General features: G+C 43.2%; 1 protein-coding gene across 1 annotated transcript in view; it reads left to right on the top strand.

Annotated features, from left to right (window-relative positions):
- Positions 1–6328: 6328 nt before the first annotated feature.
- ADAMTS12 (ADAM metallopeptidase with thrombospondin type 1 motif 12) overlaps positions 6329–12410 on the top strand; it is a gene marked incomplete at both ends in the record, with an annotated part of 140753 nt that continues 134671 nt past the window's right edge. Inside the window, 2 exons of the mRNA XM_084225838.1 lie at positions 6329–6455; positions 11152–11513. Of these exons, the coding sequence (XP_084081964.1) occupies positions 6329–6455; positions 11152–11513 (489 nt within the window). The remainder of the gene's footprint in view (positions 6456–11151; positions 11514–12410) is intronic.

Below are 12410 nucleotides of genomic sequence, written 5' to 3'. Positions count from 1 at the left end.
TGCAGCCAACAAAACCACTGATCCCTTAAAACCAGCTGAAGAACCATCATATAAACAAGCAATGTGAAAATGCTGAGTTTCAGCCAGACCTGCAGAGGTTCTCTAAACAGAGCAGAGGGTGAGGTGCCTCCCAGCCCACAGCAGCAATGACTGCCTTAGCACTTGAATCAGCACTTACCCAAAACCAAACATTTGAAATAAGAAAGTTCTTGTTCAATTTTCCCTCTCCAGTTAGCCCTGCTACTATTATAGCCCCCAAGGAAAAAACAATCTGTAATCAAGCCATGCAAACACTCGATAAACTATTAGTGAGGTTGATAGTGCAGAAGTGGACTTTTTCTAGATTAAATTCTAACCTATTCTCATCATATTGCTATCTTCACACCCAATTTTAAATATGTCACCAGAAAAATTGCAGCAAACACGTCTTGCATAGAATAATTTCTTCTACCATTTTTTCTGTTTGGCACATCTTGCTGATATTTTGCTGAGACTGAACAGTCATAATGATTCAGAAAGAAGAGGAGGAAAATAATGTCCAACCTTGTATTGCTTTTTGTGTTAGTCACCCAGAGAAAGCAAAAGAGTGTGAAGTTAGGTACCTCCTGGGAACACTGGTAGTGGATTTTGAACTCAGGTCTGCAAGTGTGAAATGACTGTCCAAGGTTTTTGCTCATGTTTAGGCCCCCAGAAAAATTCCTTTTTAGTCTTGGCTGGTTTTTCTTTTGTCATTCTTCATTTCAGGGACCTTTTAGAGGCAGGTAAGGGAACTTGCAACACCTAGATGAATAATAAAAGAAATATTTGTAGAATAATTTATTTAACACACTGCCAGAACACTGCCATAGCTGAAAAAATGTTAAAGAAAGCCATCAGCTACTTTCAAAAAGTATTGCAAAACTCATCAGATACAATCACACAAGCATTATTGTTCTGGAAGACATTGTTGTCTGCATGCTCCCTATTCATTCCACCCATGCTGCTAAAGCTGTGCTGCTAACATGTAACTTTCCAGAGCCTTCTTTTTATCCAAGTGTCAGTGTAATTCGTATTACTTACTCAAACTTTCTGAAAACTCTAGGAAGGCAAAGGCTTCCATGATGCACTCTGGCAATAACGGTGAAAAAATGGCTGATTTGTGTATTTTATTAATCTCAAACAAATCAGGCAGAGGCTTTTTTTCATATATATAGTGCTATGCTAATATAATCCACAGGGCTGAGATTGCTAGTTTGGCTGCAGGCAGCATCAATCAGTGCAGTAGACTTAAAAAGGCATTCACTTGTTCAGACCACCAACAGAAACTGCCCACTGGTTTTGAGTATATTGTGTGTGTCCTGCAGGTGATTCTCAAATAGCATTAAAAAATGTTTTAGTTAAATATGTCAAATAAACATTTGCTGAAATTGTAATTTTCCTACAATTTACCCCAAAGAATTTCTATAATTTTTCACTCCCTTTACAGACCTCATACACAAACAAAAGATTTATTATAATTACAACAGTGACTGAACCAGCTGTATGCTCCTCTGAAATATTTTGGCAAGGGAGATGGTGGTCTGTTTTCAATATGAAACGCATTTTTGTAGCTTAGAGCAGATTTTTAAAATATTGAATGTATCACTAAATACAGAAACATGGAACTATTTCTCAGGATATTTTTGTAGCAGGAAGAGATTTTAAATTTCTTTTTTGTATTTGACACACTGAAGCAAAAATTTGCAATAGTAAAGCTCTAGAACAGATTTTATTAAAAAGATTTACTAGTGTGTGTAGCTTAAATAGGCTTTACATTATTTAAATGTTGCATTATTGCAATTGAATTCTGTTTTATGAGTAATTATTTTTATGGCATCCTCTCTCAAAAAAAAAATTCTGGATCAGGAGAAGGAAACTAGAAAACAGGAAAGGGATATTTCATGTTCATTTATTTTTTCAGTTCTAATTTCTGGAACCAATATGGTCTCCTCTTGATTTTTTATGAGCTCAGGGCTACAGTCTCATCCTTCTGACCAAATTCAGACAGTAACTGTTAACAGTTTCAGTCCCAGTTTCAGCTGGGTTTTACAACTTTTCCTTCTCCATCCTGAGAGTGAACTTGGTGTGATTTGATGCACATCCACCATGGGAAGATTTTCATGGCAATTCTTCTCTTAAAAGTGTAGTAGGAAATGGATACAGGCTTTCATTACAAAATCTCAGATAACACAATGATCGTACCACAATTCACGAACCACAGACATATCCTCCAGAAAGTATTATTTGGACAGAGAAATAGGTTTTAATAAAAACAGAACAAAACAAAACCCTTAAAAACACCCCAAAACCAAACAAATAACCTCCCAAAAACCTTGATTATGTTCATCATCCTCTCATAATTTACTTTCTAGACAGACTACTGAGAATATATTTTTTGGGCACTAATTGAAAAAGATAATTCAAAGTGACCTGTTGCTCCAGAAACATGCTTTCATTTAGTTAATATGGATAGTATGATAAATGAGCTTATAAATTCACATGGTGCAAGCATGAAATTATAATTTTGTGAATTAGCTCACTAGTCATAAAAACCAGTCCACGTTTGAAGACTGACTAGAAATCTCAGTGTGAGCATACAAAAAAAAATTCATGTTAAAGAATCACTGACGACTTAGAGTTTACTTCATTCTCTTATTTAAATCTGCCCACAGACATACCAGAAGTGGAATGTCAGCAAATACTTTTTTTTTTTGCAAGAGTAACTTATGAAGTTCCAAAAATCTGTAAAGATTATAATGAAATGATAATGAAATGGAAGTTGAGAGATTCAACAGTGTCTCTGGCCCAATTACCAATAGTTAGCTGTTTTAAGAGGCTGCACCTCTAATGAGAAACAGGGAATAAGACTAAAGACTAAAAAAATGTACACACAAACTTTTTTATAAATCTGGCAGAAAAGTAATACATCAACAGTGGCAATTATCCAGCAAACTCCACAGGGTCCTTGGTATTCAGAGTAATTCTCTTTCAGTTCATCTCCCTGCCAATAGTCACAGTATCACAGAATCACAGAATAGTCTAAGCCCACCACATCATGTGTGATCCATGCTCTTACCATTTCTAGTCCAAGCAAACTGTTAGGCTGCCAGGATAGCTAACAGTCAGGTCTGAACAGTGTTTCACCTTGGATGTGACAGGCAAGGATGTGTTATACTCCAGAGGTATCTCCCCTCCCTATTGACTGCAGGAGCAGAGCAAGTGTGTATTATATAATTTTGTATCTTTAAATTTTGAGCAGGGGACTCTCATTCCTAGTAAAGCAAAATTTCCCTCCATGTCTGTCTTCACATGGACTTCATTTTGTAGCAACTCTTCCATGACAAATCATATAATTTGTGTTTTAGTTCCTCACTGCTCAGAACCTCTGCTTTTCTGGCTCTCCATAAACATTTCTACATACGTATAAATTGCAATACATAAATTTCTTTTATGGCTGTCCTGGAAGTCTACTTAAATTTAAGAGTCCATTATTGTTTCTGGTTTGTCAGTCCAGGATTGATTGTGACCCTTTGATAAATGTACTGGCTTTTCTGAGCGGAGCTGCATCTACTGAACTGCAACAACTTTGTTGCCACAAGAACACAGCTGATGTGGGGATGTATTATTTTTCTTTTTATAACTGAGGTTGAGTGAGCAAAACCACCTCACTTTCTTTCAAAAAAACTTCCAAACCCTCAGGTTATGCCTCTTTGGAACAGGAAACCACTGGGAAGACACAGTGCCATAAATTCTGTTCACTTAAAATGGCCTCAGTATGTACTTACATCAAGAGAGTGCTTTCTACTTGCGCCATTGCTTCACATCTTAACTGTTTTCAGCTGGGATAGACGTAGTTTTCTCCTTAGTAGCTGGTACAGTGCTGTGTTTTGGACACGGCGTCAGCTACAGCCACAGCATCCCTGAAGCAGGAACCCTACTGTCCCCCAGGGTATTTTCTGACACTACACCAGTGAATCATTTTTTCTGCGTATGTGCATGCTGGCATGAAGCCCAGGGAGTTATGGATGTCTCAGACCAGATTCCCACAGCTTCTCTTTCTCCACTCTGTACGACTTTCTGATTTACAAATTTTTGCATTAAAAAAAAAAAATCATATCAAAACAAAACTCATTCCCACAAACTCTCTTGAGTTTCTAAAGATTTTAGTTCTCCACCACTTCCAGGGCTGGGGAGAATTACAGGCAACAGGAATTAAGTTTTCCTGGTGAGGAAGAAACCAAGATGGAATCCTGCAGGAAATTCCCATCAGATTCACCTAGCACTGAACACCTAGCTAAAGAGACAACTGAAAGTGAAAGCAAATAGTTAAATGTCTCTCACAGAAGGGTTAGTTTTCTGATGGCCTTCAAGAATTCTGTTAAACCAGTACTTTGTAAACTATATGCCCATCCCTTGAACTGTCATACCTTCTTTCCACTGCTCCTAGCCTGTTCTCCTCATTTTGCAGTATTTTCCCTTTTTATTTCATTTGGTGGAGATACTTCCTTAGTCACCAACTGAATTATTTTAAAATATTAATGGCAAATTGTGTGGCTTTTTCTATGCAACAATTGTCAAGTGTCTTTTAGATATTAAATATTATATATATAATATCAATTTCAGGTCACACTTATCTTTAAATTAATTTCAGGGAAGTACTGATAAAGAGCTAAGCAGACTATAATACCCAGTCTCACAAAATAGTCTCATGCCCACTGTGTGACTAGACTAAGAATCCTAATGGCAAGAACACCAAAAAAGGTAAAAGGTGAGACAATATTACTCGTGTGCAGAATATATGGACAGAAATATTGAAAAAAAATACCTTGCAATTAACTAATCTTCTCTTGGCAAGTACTGGATATCAAATAATCCATGTTGGATATCAAATATTCCTTTTGCACGGTCTGCGTACTTCCACTATCTAGAAGAGAGCACATGATGATTCCTAAATCAATTATCACTCTTATAAATATGTCCGTTTCCAGAGTTACCTGTCTGAGTCCTGGGGGAAGCCACATTTTTCACTGATTTAGAAAACCCTGGAGCTTTAACTCTTTTTTTGCATTTTTGTGCTCTGTAGTCTAGAGTTCACAGTTCTTACAGCTAAGGCTGTTGAACTAGGCAGCCACTCATCTTGGGAAAACTGAGCAGAGAAAGAAGCATAATTAAGGACAGATTGCTATGAAATTTTACAAGAAGTCCATGGTGAGGCCAGCTTTAAGCAGAAGGCTCTCAAAGCAGATTAGGAGCCCAGCCCAGGTTGCAGGCACAGGACAGCCCTGAAGTGCGTACCCACCTGTCGATCCTTGGCCTGGCAGTAACCATAGCAGATGCTAGGTGAGGAAACTTGGCAGAGAGCACATGGCATGCACCTAAAAATGTAGATGCCAAAGTTATTTAGGAACTTTCTGTTCATAGAGAGGACATTCAGCAGTAACCTCAATGTGCCAGGACATTGCTAAAACACAGAATGGTCTTGGCACCCTGAGGAGTCTTAACCTGCATCAGGGGAGGTTTAGGCTGGACATTAGGAAGAATTTTTTCACAAGGAAGGATGATTAGACTTTGGTATGAACTGCCCAGGGAGATGGTGAAGTCGGCACCCCTGGAGGTGTTTAAGAAAGCACTGGATGTGTCTCTTGCTACCATGGCCTAGTTGGCATTTTGATATTCAGGCCACAGGCTGGACTCAATGATTGCAGATGTCTTTTCCAACCTGGCTGACTCTGTGATTCTGTCAGGCAGCCTGGAAACTGGGCTCTGGCTGCTGGGGCCCGAGGGGCCACGGGATGCTTCGGCCGGGGAAACCCCCGCATGTCCTCCGGCCGCATCAGGTATGGACAACGGGTCAAACTCCCGCCTGCCTCCAACACCTTCTCCCGCGGCGGGGAACCCCTGACAGGGCCAGTGCAGGGCTGCGAGACGGAGACCACCGGCGTGACACCAGAGAGGGGATGCTGCCTTGTGCGGGCGGCCCTCCCCGAGGGTGCCGGGCCGAACGCCCCACTTCGGCCGCGGCGGAGGGCGGAGAGGGGCGGCGGTCCCTGTTGGCGGCCTCGCCTCTCCTCCCTCCCCGCCGGCCCGGCCCGGTTCGTCCCGCCGCGTTAACCCCGGCGGCTCCGAGGCGGGGGCTCCCGGGAGCTGCTCCCTCCCCACAGCCCTCCTTCCTCCGCCGGCAGAAACCAGACACCGGGACGGCCCCGCGCAGCCCTTGTGAGGAGCGGCGCCTGTGTCCGGCGGCGCCGGGAGCGGCCCGGCCATGCCGCGGCCCCGATAGGCGCCCCGCTCGCAGCTGCCCGCCCGCACCATGCCATGTGTCCCGCGGTGCCGGGCGGCACGCGTGCTCTCCCTCTGGCTCCTCGTCCTCCACGCCCAAGTGCCCTGCCTGGGCAGGGCCCCCGCCGGCAGCTCCCCGTTCCCCGACGGCGGGCAAGGTCAGTGGCGGCGGGCGGGACGGGACGGGACGCGGCGCGGCGGGGAGCGGGTCCCGCCGAGGGTGCGCTGCCAGCCGGAGCACCGCGGCTCCGGGGCGCTGCTCGGGCGGGAGGGGCGGCCAGGCGGGCCGTGTCGGCCCCGGAGCTGCCCGGGCGCCCTCGCAGCGCTGCCCTCGGCGCTGCCGGGACGCGCGGATCCGCAGCCGGGGCACAGCGCTCCCGCTGCGCCTTCCTGCGGCTCCCGGGCAGAGCTTGGCTGTGTAGAGATGAAGGTATTGCTAAACCCTGCCTCTTGCAGATCTTCCCCGTTTAGAGGCAGCTCTCTAAATGCCGGGATCGTTCTGTGCTGCTAAACCGAAGAAGTTTACTGTCCTGATTGTTAATTCATTTTTAAACTAGCGATCGCTTCTGTACCAAAGCAGCAGGCGCTGTGGGAAGATTGGTCTTACCAGGGTTCAACACACGCTGTGAGTTTCTCGCATTTAGTGAGGGTGGTAAATTACAAATCAGACTTCATCCTCGGGAGAGGTTTCTTTGAGGCTGTCCTCACAGTTGGGTTATTTTCTTCCTCTTTTTGGAGTTGGGAGTGCAACTCAGGAATTTTAATTTTTATTTTAATTTTTGCCTATTTAAGAAAAATCTTGGCTCCCAAGGGAGAAAAATTATGAGTAGTTGGAAGACACTGCCTGGCGGTAGAAGACCCAAACGTCTAGGAGGAAATTTTGCTTCCTGATGCAATCAACAGCTGTGGTGCTTTCAGGAGAGCTTGAACACAAAAGAGAAAATAATTTGTACCCCTCAGAGAGTGTGGAAAGGAAAGGTGTTTAAATAAAGTGCCTGAAAAGTGTTTCAGTAAGGTGCTTGAAAAGTGAATTTTCAAGCATCCTGAAGTTGGTTCCTGTTGGACTTGTTGAAAGTGGATGCTAGCTATAATTACATCTCTCTGGCTGTACATGGGACAGAACAGGGATGGTTGTGTTAGAATGTAGTGGCTGCTTAATCGTGGGCATGTGGAAATGAATGTAGAAGTAATTTAACTTTCTAGGCATGGAAAACAGTCTTTTCCAAAAATTTGCAAATAACATTGAGCAAAGGGACATTTAAGAATGTGGCTAATTTTTTATGCAGGAAGGTTTCTTGCAGTGTGAGGTGTGGAGTGAAATTTTTATGTGGGAGAGCTGAAGTGTTCTGCTCTCTGTACATCCATAAGTGTGGTGGATGGGACAGTTGGGGATGTCCTTGCTGGGTGCTGAAGGCCTGCTCTCTGCCGTGGGGCTTTGGAGCTTGCTGTGTTTCTTGGGTGTGATGCTTCCTCACAAGATGAGCCACACCATTTCCTATCCCAGGGAATGGGAAAGAAGCCAGAGGGTCTGAGGGGCACGTGTACACAAACTACAAGATGGAGATGAAACAATGGCAAATGATGGTGTGTCACATTTTAAAAGAATTTTATCTGGCAACATGTTATGTATTTAAAGTCAATTGTGGTTTTCCTGTCATGTGTGACAGATCATGTATGTTTTTAGCCTAGTTTATTCACTTTGTGTACAGCCATTCTTAATAATGCAATTCTCTGCCATATGTGGCAAATTTGAATCTGCAGAGGAGCAGAACACAGAGGAGTGGTTTTGAATATTATCAGATGTTTTCAATGATGTGGAATTAGAAAGGTCTGCAGGGAAGATTTCTCTGACAACTTAAACAATATTGGGCTTCTCAAAATGAGTGTGAAGGGCCTGAACATTGTGTGGCCAAGGGTCTGAGTAGGCACCGTGATTGCAGAGCAAAGTCGTGACTCAAGTGTGTGCTGCTCATTGCTGTATTTCGGTCTCATTCACAGCACCAATGCAAGCCAGCATGCCCAGGCTGTAGTTCTGCAAAGACAAAACATTCTCTGGAGCTACACAGCCACCTTTCCTGGCCTGTAAATCCTGAGCAGTGTCCACATGACAGGCGGGACTCCCCTGCAGTGGAGAGTGTGCTGGGTGTCCAGGGGGGATGCTGTGACATGCCAGTGCCATGGCTTGTCAGTGGCATTTGTTCTCTCCATTTATGTTTGCTGTTGCAAAGCTTTATGGAAACTTGTGGTGTTTTAATAGGAATTCATGTTACTTCATGGAACTAGAGCTATTTGGTGTTGAAGGATGCAACCCTTAATTTTGAGCAGTCTGGGTTGCGTGAATTTTGTTATTTCCTAGAAGGGCAGAAAGGGATCGCCAAAATTATACCTCTTGTTTGTTTCACACTCTTCTTCAGGCAGAAACTATGCTGTCTTAGGCTTAGTGTGGAGCTCAGTAAATTTTTCTGTTATAGTTAGGACTGCCTTTTACCCAACAGTCTAGGCAAAACTGTACTGATAGTAATTACTTGCAGAAATATCACTACCCTCATCCTGTTGGACTTCTGTGTTGTAATCTTATTCCCTCTGGTCTTTTGAAGGCTTTTTAATAATTCATTTCTGCAGTTGTATTACAATACATTATTATTGCAGGATAATTCCCCTCTCCAGTGACTAAACAAGTATTTAATGTGCGGATGGAAGAAGTTCAATTTCTCTGCTTTGATAATCCAATGCTTCCACATTATTTTGCATCTTACTGATGCTGATGGTCTACTTTTCTTTAACCTCTATACACTAAGTGATGCTATAGTGATGAAGTAAAAAACTTCCTTGCATAGCTTTAAATCCAAAACCGCAAGTCTTTGGTCTTGCATGGAGTTCAGCAGTTAAGCCACAACAAATTCAAGACATCAGGCAGGGGCAAATCTCACAGTGACAGCAAATGAGTAAGTTTTTCCTTCAGGCATTTGATTTGATTATTTAATGAGTTTTGCTGAAAACTATAGAAATGGGGCCTGGTCTTACAGCATTCTGTGTTAGTCTGACTTTGCTAGCCATATGGAAGTCCCATGTCTGGGAAGTCCCACATCCCAATATGGGATGTGGGACTTCCCAGAAGTCTCACAATTTAACATCTGCAGATAAGCAGTATTCTTGGGTGTTTCTTATCTCTTCTACCTGCCCCCTTTTTTTTTTTTCTACTTCACTATAGACTGTGAGGAGGCTTGGGTTAGCTTCAGCTGCTAAATTATCAGACATCTAGCACCTTTGGTCCTGTCCACAGGCTGTGCAAACTGCCGGCATGAAGGTGTGCACTGAGTTTCCAGTGTCTCAGTCCCCTCATGTGGACAAGGGCAGATGTCTCTCAGAACCTGTGGTAGGCATTATTGTCCATGTTTTCAAGACCTGGCTCTGTGAAGGCCCAAAACCCCACTGCTGTGGCTTGTCCTATAAAGGCTCCAAGTCACTGCAGGCTTGTGTACAGAGAAATCAAAGTTCTCTTACAAAGTTGTGTAAGAGATTAAGCTTGCTTCTGAAATAAAAGTGCTGCTGAAACTAGGCCAGATTTCTGATGTTCTTCTATATGTGCTGGGAGGCGGGGGATTTTGTGTGTTCTGTTTTGCTTTCCTTTCAATTGGAACTGTTTCAGTGCGTGTGTCTCAGAGGTCCATGGCCTGAGGAAACTCAAGCAGCCACGTCTTAAACTGCGGCTAATGAGGGCAGCTGAGATGTGCTCCTTCCAGAAGGGGATGAATCCAGACAGCTGCCTGCTTAGGCAGGATTTTTCCTCTGTGACCTTGAAACTACAGGCAATGGAGGAAGAAGTGCTTCTAAAAGGGTTGTCTAACTAGACCTAGCCTGGAAGCAGCTGGAACAGGCTACTTGCTTTGTTAAGCAGCTTAGTTAATGAATGGGGTGTAGTCACTTCATGTGTGAGTGGCTGGGACTTTGGGAATGAAGAGCAACTCTGGGTAAAGAGGAACTGGATTAACGCGTGTCATCATAACTTCTTTTTAATTAAATGTGTTCATACTGTCATTTCTTGGGTAGAATTCAAGTATCCCAGCAGATCTGGCCCTTAGGGTATGAGCTCTTATGATTGTGTTTTACGTGGATTTGTGTTATTTGCATGGAGCTTTTGCATTTCACAGTAATTTTAAAAAATTAAATTGGGTACAATTGGTGTTTCTTCTGTATCTTCTTGTGTACGCTTCCCCTGTTGTAGCAGGGGACAACAATGTCAATAATGCTCTCTTCCCCTGCCAGATTCTGACAAGGAATAAGATTTCCAGTCTTATCCTGCTTGAAATGCCTTATACAACAGAGCAGGATAACTTCATTCTCCTCCAACCCTTCTTTGAAATTCTGAAGCTGCAGCTGCAGCAGCTGCTAAAGCTGGTGCTACTGAGATGCTGGTACTACAAATAATCAATTTGTGTTCTCTTCACCTTTGTGAGTTTGCAAGGCTTTCTGTCCAATTTCAGGTGGTCAGCTTTTTGGATGTGTGAAGATCACACTCCTTGATCAGAGTATCATGTGCTGGAGTCCTAGGTCATGGAGGGTTCCCAGCCCTAGTAGGGTTGGGAGGGGGGCAGGGTGCATGACAGTCAGTCTTTTATATGAATGGTAACAAAATGTTCCCAAAGAAGAATGTTTAGCTTCTAAACTGAGTGTTACAATGGGAGAATAGAAAGCCCAAATAAGGAATGTATTCTTAGTAGTCTGTGCACTGCCTGTCAATAGGGTGTTGTGGTGAATTGCTCTCACTTCTGATTTTTCCTTTAAATTATGTGAGATCTGAACAGGCTAGCACTCACTCTAGTTTTGTTTCTTTTTTTTTCCCCTTTCTCTCAGAGCAATTTGTGAAGACAGTGCCAGAATACCATGTGGTTCATCCGGCAAGAGTAGATGCAAGTGGGCATTTTCTTTCTTTTAATCTACACCATCACATGTCAAGTCTGAGGAAGAAGCGACATCTCGGAAAAAGTGAAAATGTGGTATATTACAAAATTAATCACAAGGAGAAAGATCTGTTTTTTAACTTGACTATCCACATGGGATTTCTTTCCCCTAACTACGTAGTAGAAAGGAGACGTGGGAACCACACCAGAGCGAAGATTTCAACTCACTCAGGAGTTCCTTGCCACTTCCTTGGCACAGCGTGGCAGCCTGGCTCCGGCAGTGGGACAGCAGCGGTCAGCACTTGCAGTGGCCTGGTAAGTGGTGTGATCTTTACTGGGGTTTTGGGCTATTTCTGCTGTCATTAGAGCTGAGCTGGTATGAACATGCCTGCTAAGAAACTGGATGAGCCAGTATGATGCCTTACTAACTCAGAAAGAATCTTTAATTCTGTGGATGCTGTTTGGGTTTTTTAAAGAATCAGAAAGTCAAAATGTGATGCTGGGGCCCCTTGGCATTTACTTTTAGCTAGATTTTTTTTTTTTTTTTTTGGTGATGTGGAAAGTTTTTGTCAGTCATACATCTTGAAGCCATCCAAATATCGAATCATTGCTTTCATTCCATTAGTAGTTGGATTCCTTTACCAATGCATCTGAATAAGAGCTTCTGTTCTGTTCTCCTCTAAAAGAAATGTAGCTCATGTACGCTAGAACTGCTCTGTGAATCACACCCATGGTTGGTAGGTTGGGAAAGTGCAGTTGTTTCCTTATGAACTGCACTGCAGCTTCAGATATAAATGATAGGTTAGATGCAACCTTAGCCAGAACTCTGAATTCAAATGTTAACCACTGCTAGGCACCTCATGTCAAAGAGCTGGAGCTTGAAGTTTAATATTTCTCAGTATCCTGTGGTTCACACTGAGACAAGGAGATGGAAACCTTTTCTTTTCCATGCTTTGTTTTTTTTTAATCACAGCCATAGCTTCAGTTTCTGTTTGTGCTAGAGCATGAGGCTGAGAATGCGTTTCTGGAGGGGAAGAAGGGAAAAACTGCCTGAGTGTGAAGGGGATGTAGCGAGATGTGTAAAGTGGTGCATGTGATGTGTGAGAGGCAGAACCCAAAGGGTTTGTGGAGTGTCAGGCAGAGGTGATAGTGAAAGGTGTGCAGTGTGCATGTGCTCTCCTGCCTTGACTCCATGTGCCTGGAGTGGCAAAT

The sequence above is a fragment of the Fringilla coelebs genome, assembly GCF_963513975.1.
Source record: "Fringilla coelebs genome assembly, chromosome: Z".
NCBI classification, from domain to species: domain Eukaryota; kingdom Metazoa; phylum Chordata; class Aves; order Passeriformes; family Fringillidae; genus Fringilla; species Fringilla coelebs.
Note: the sequence above shows the minus strand (reverse complement) of the source record. Positions and strands in the feature narration are given on the sequence as shown.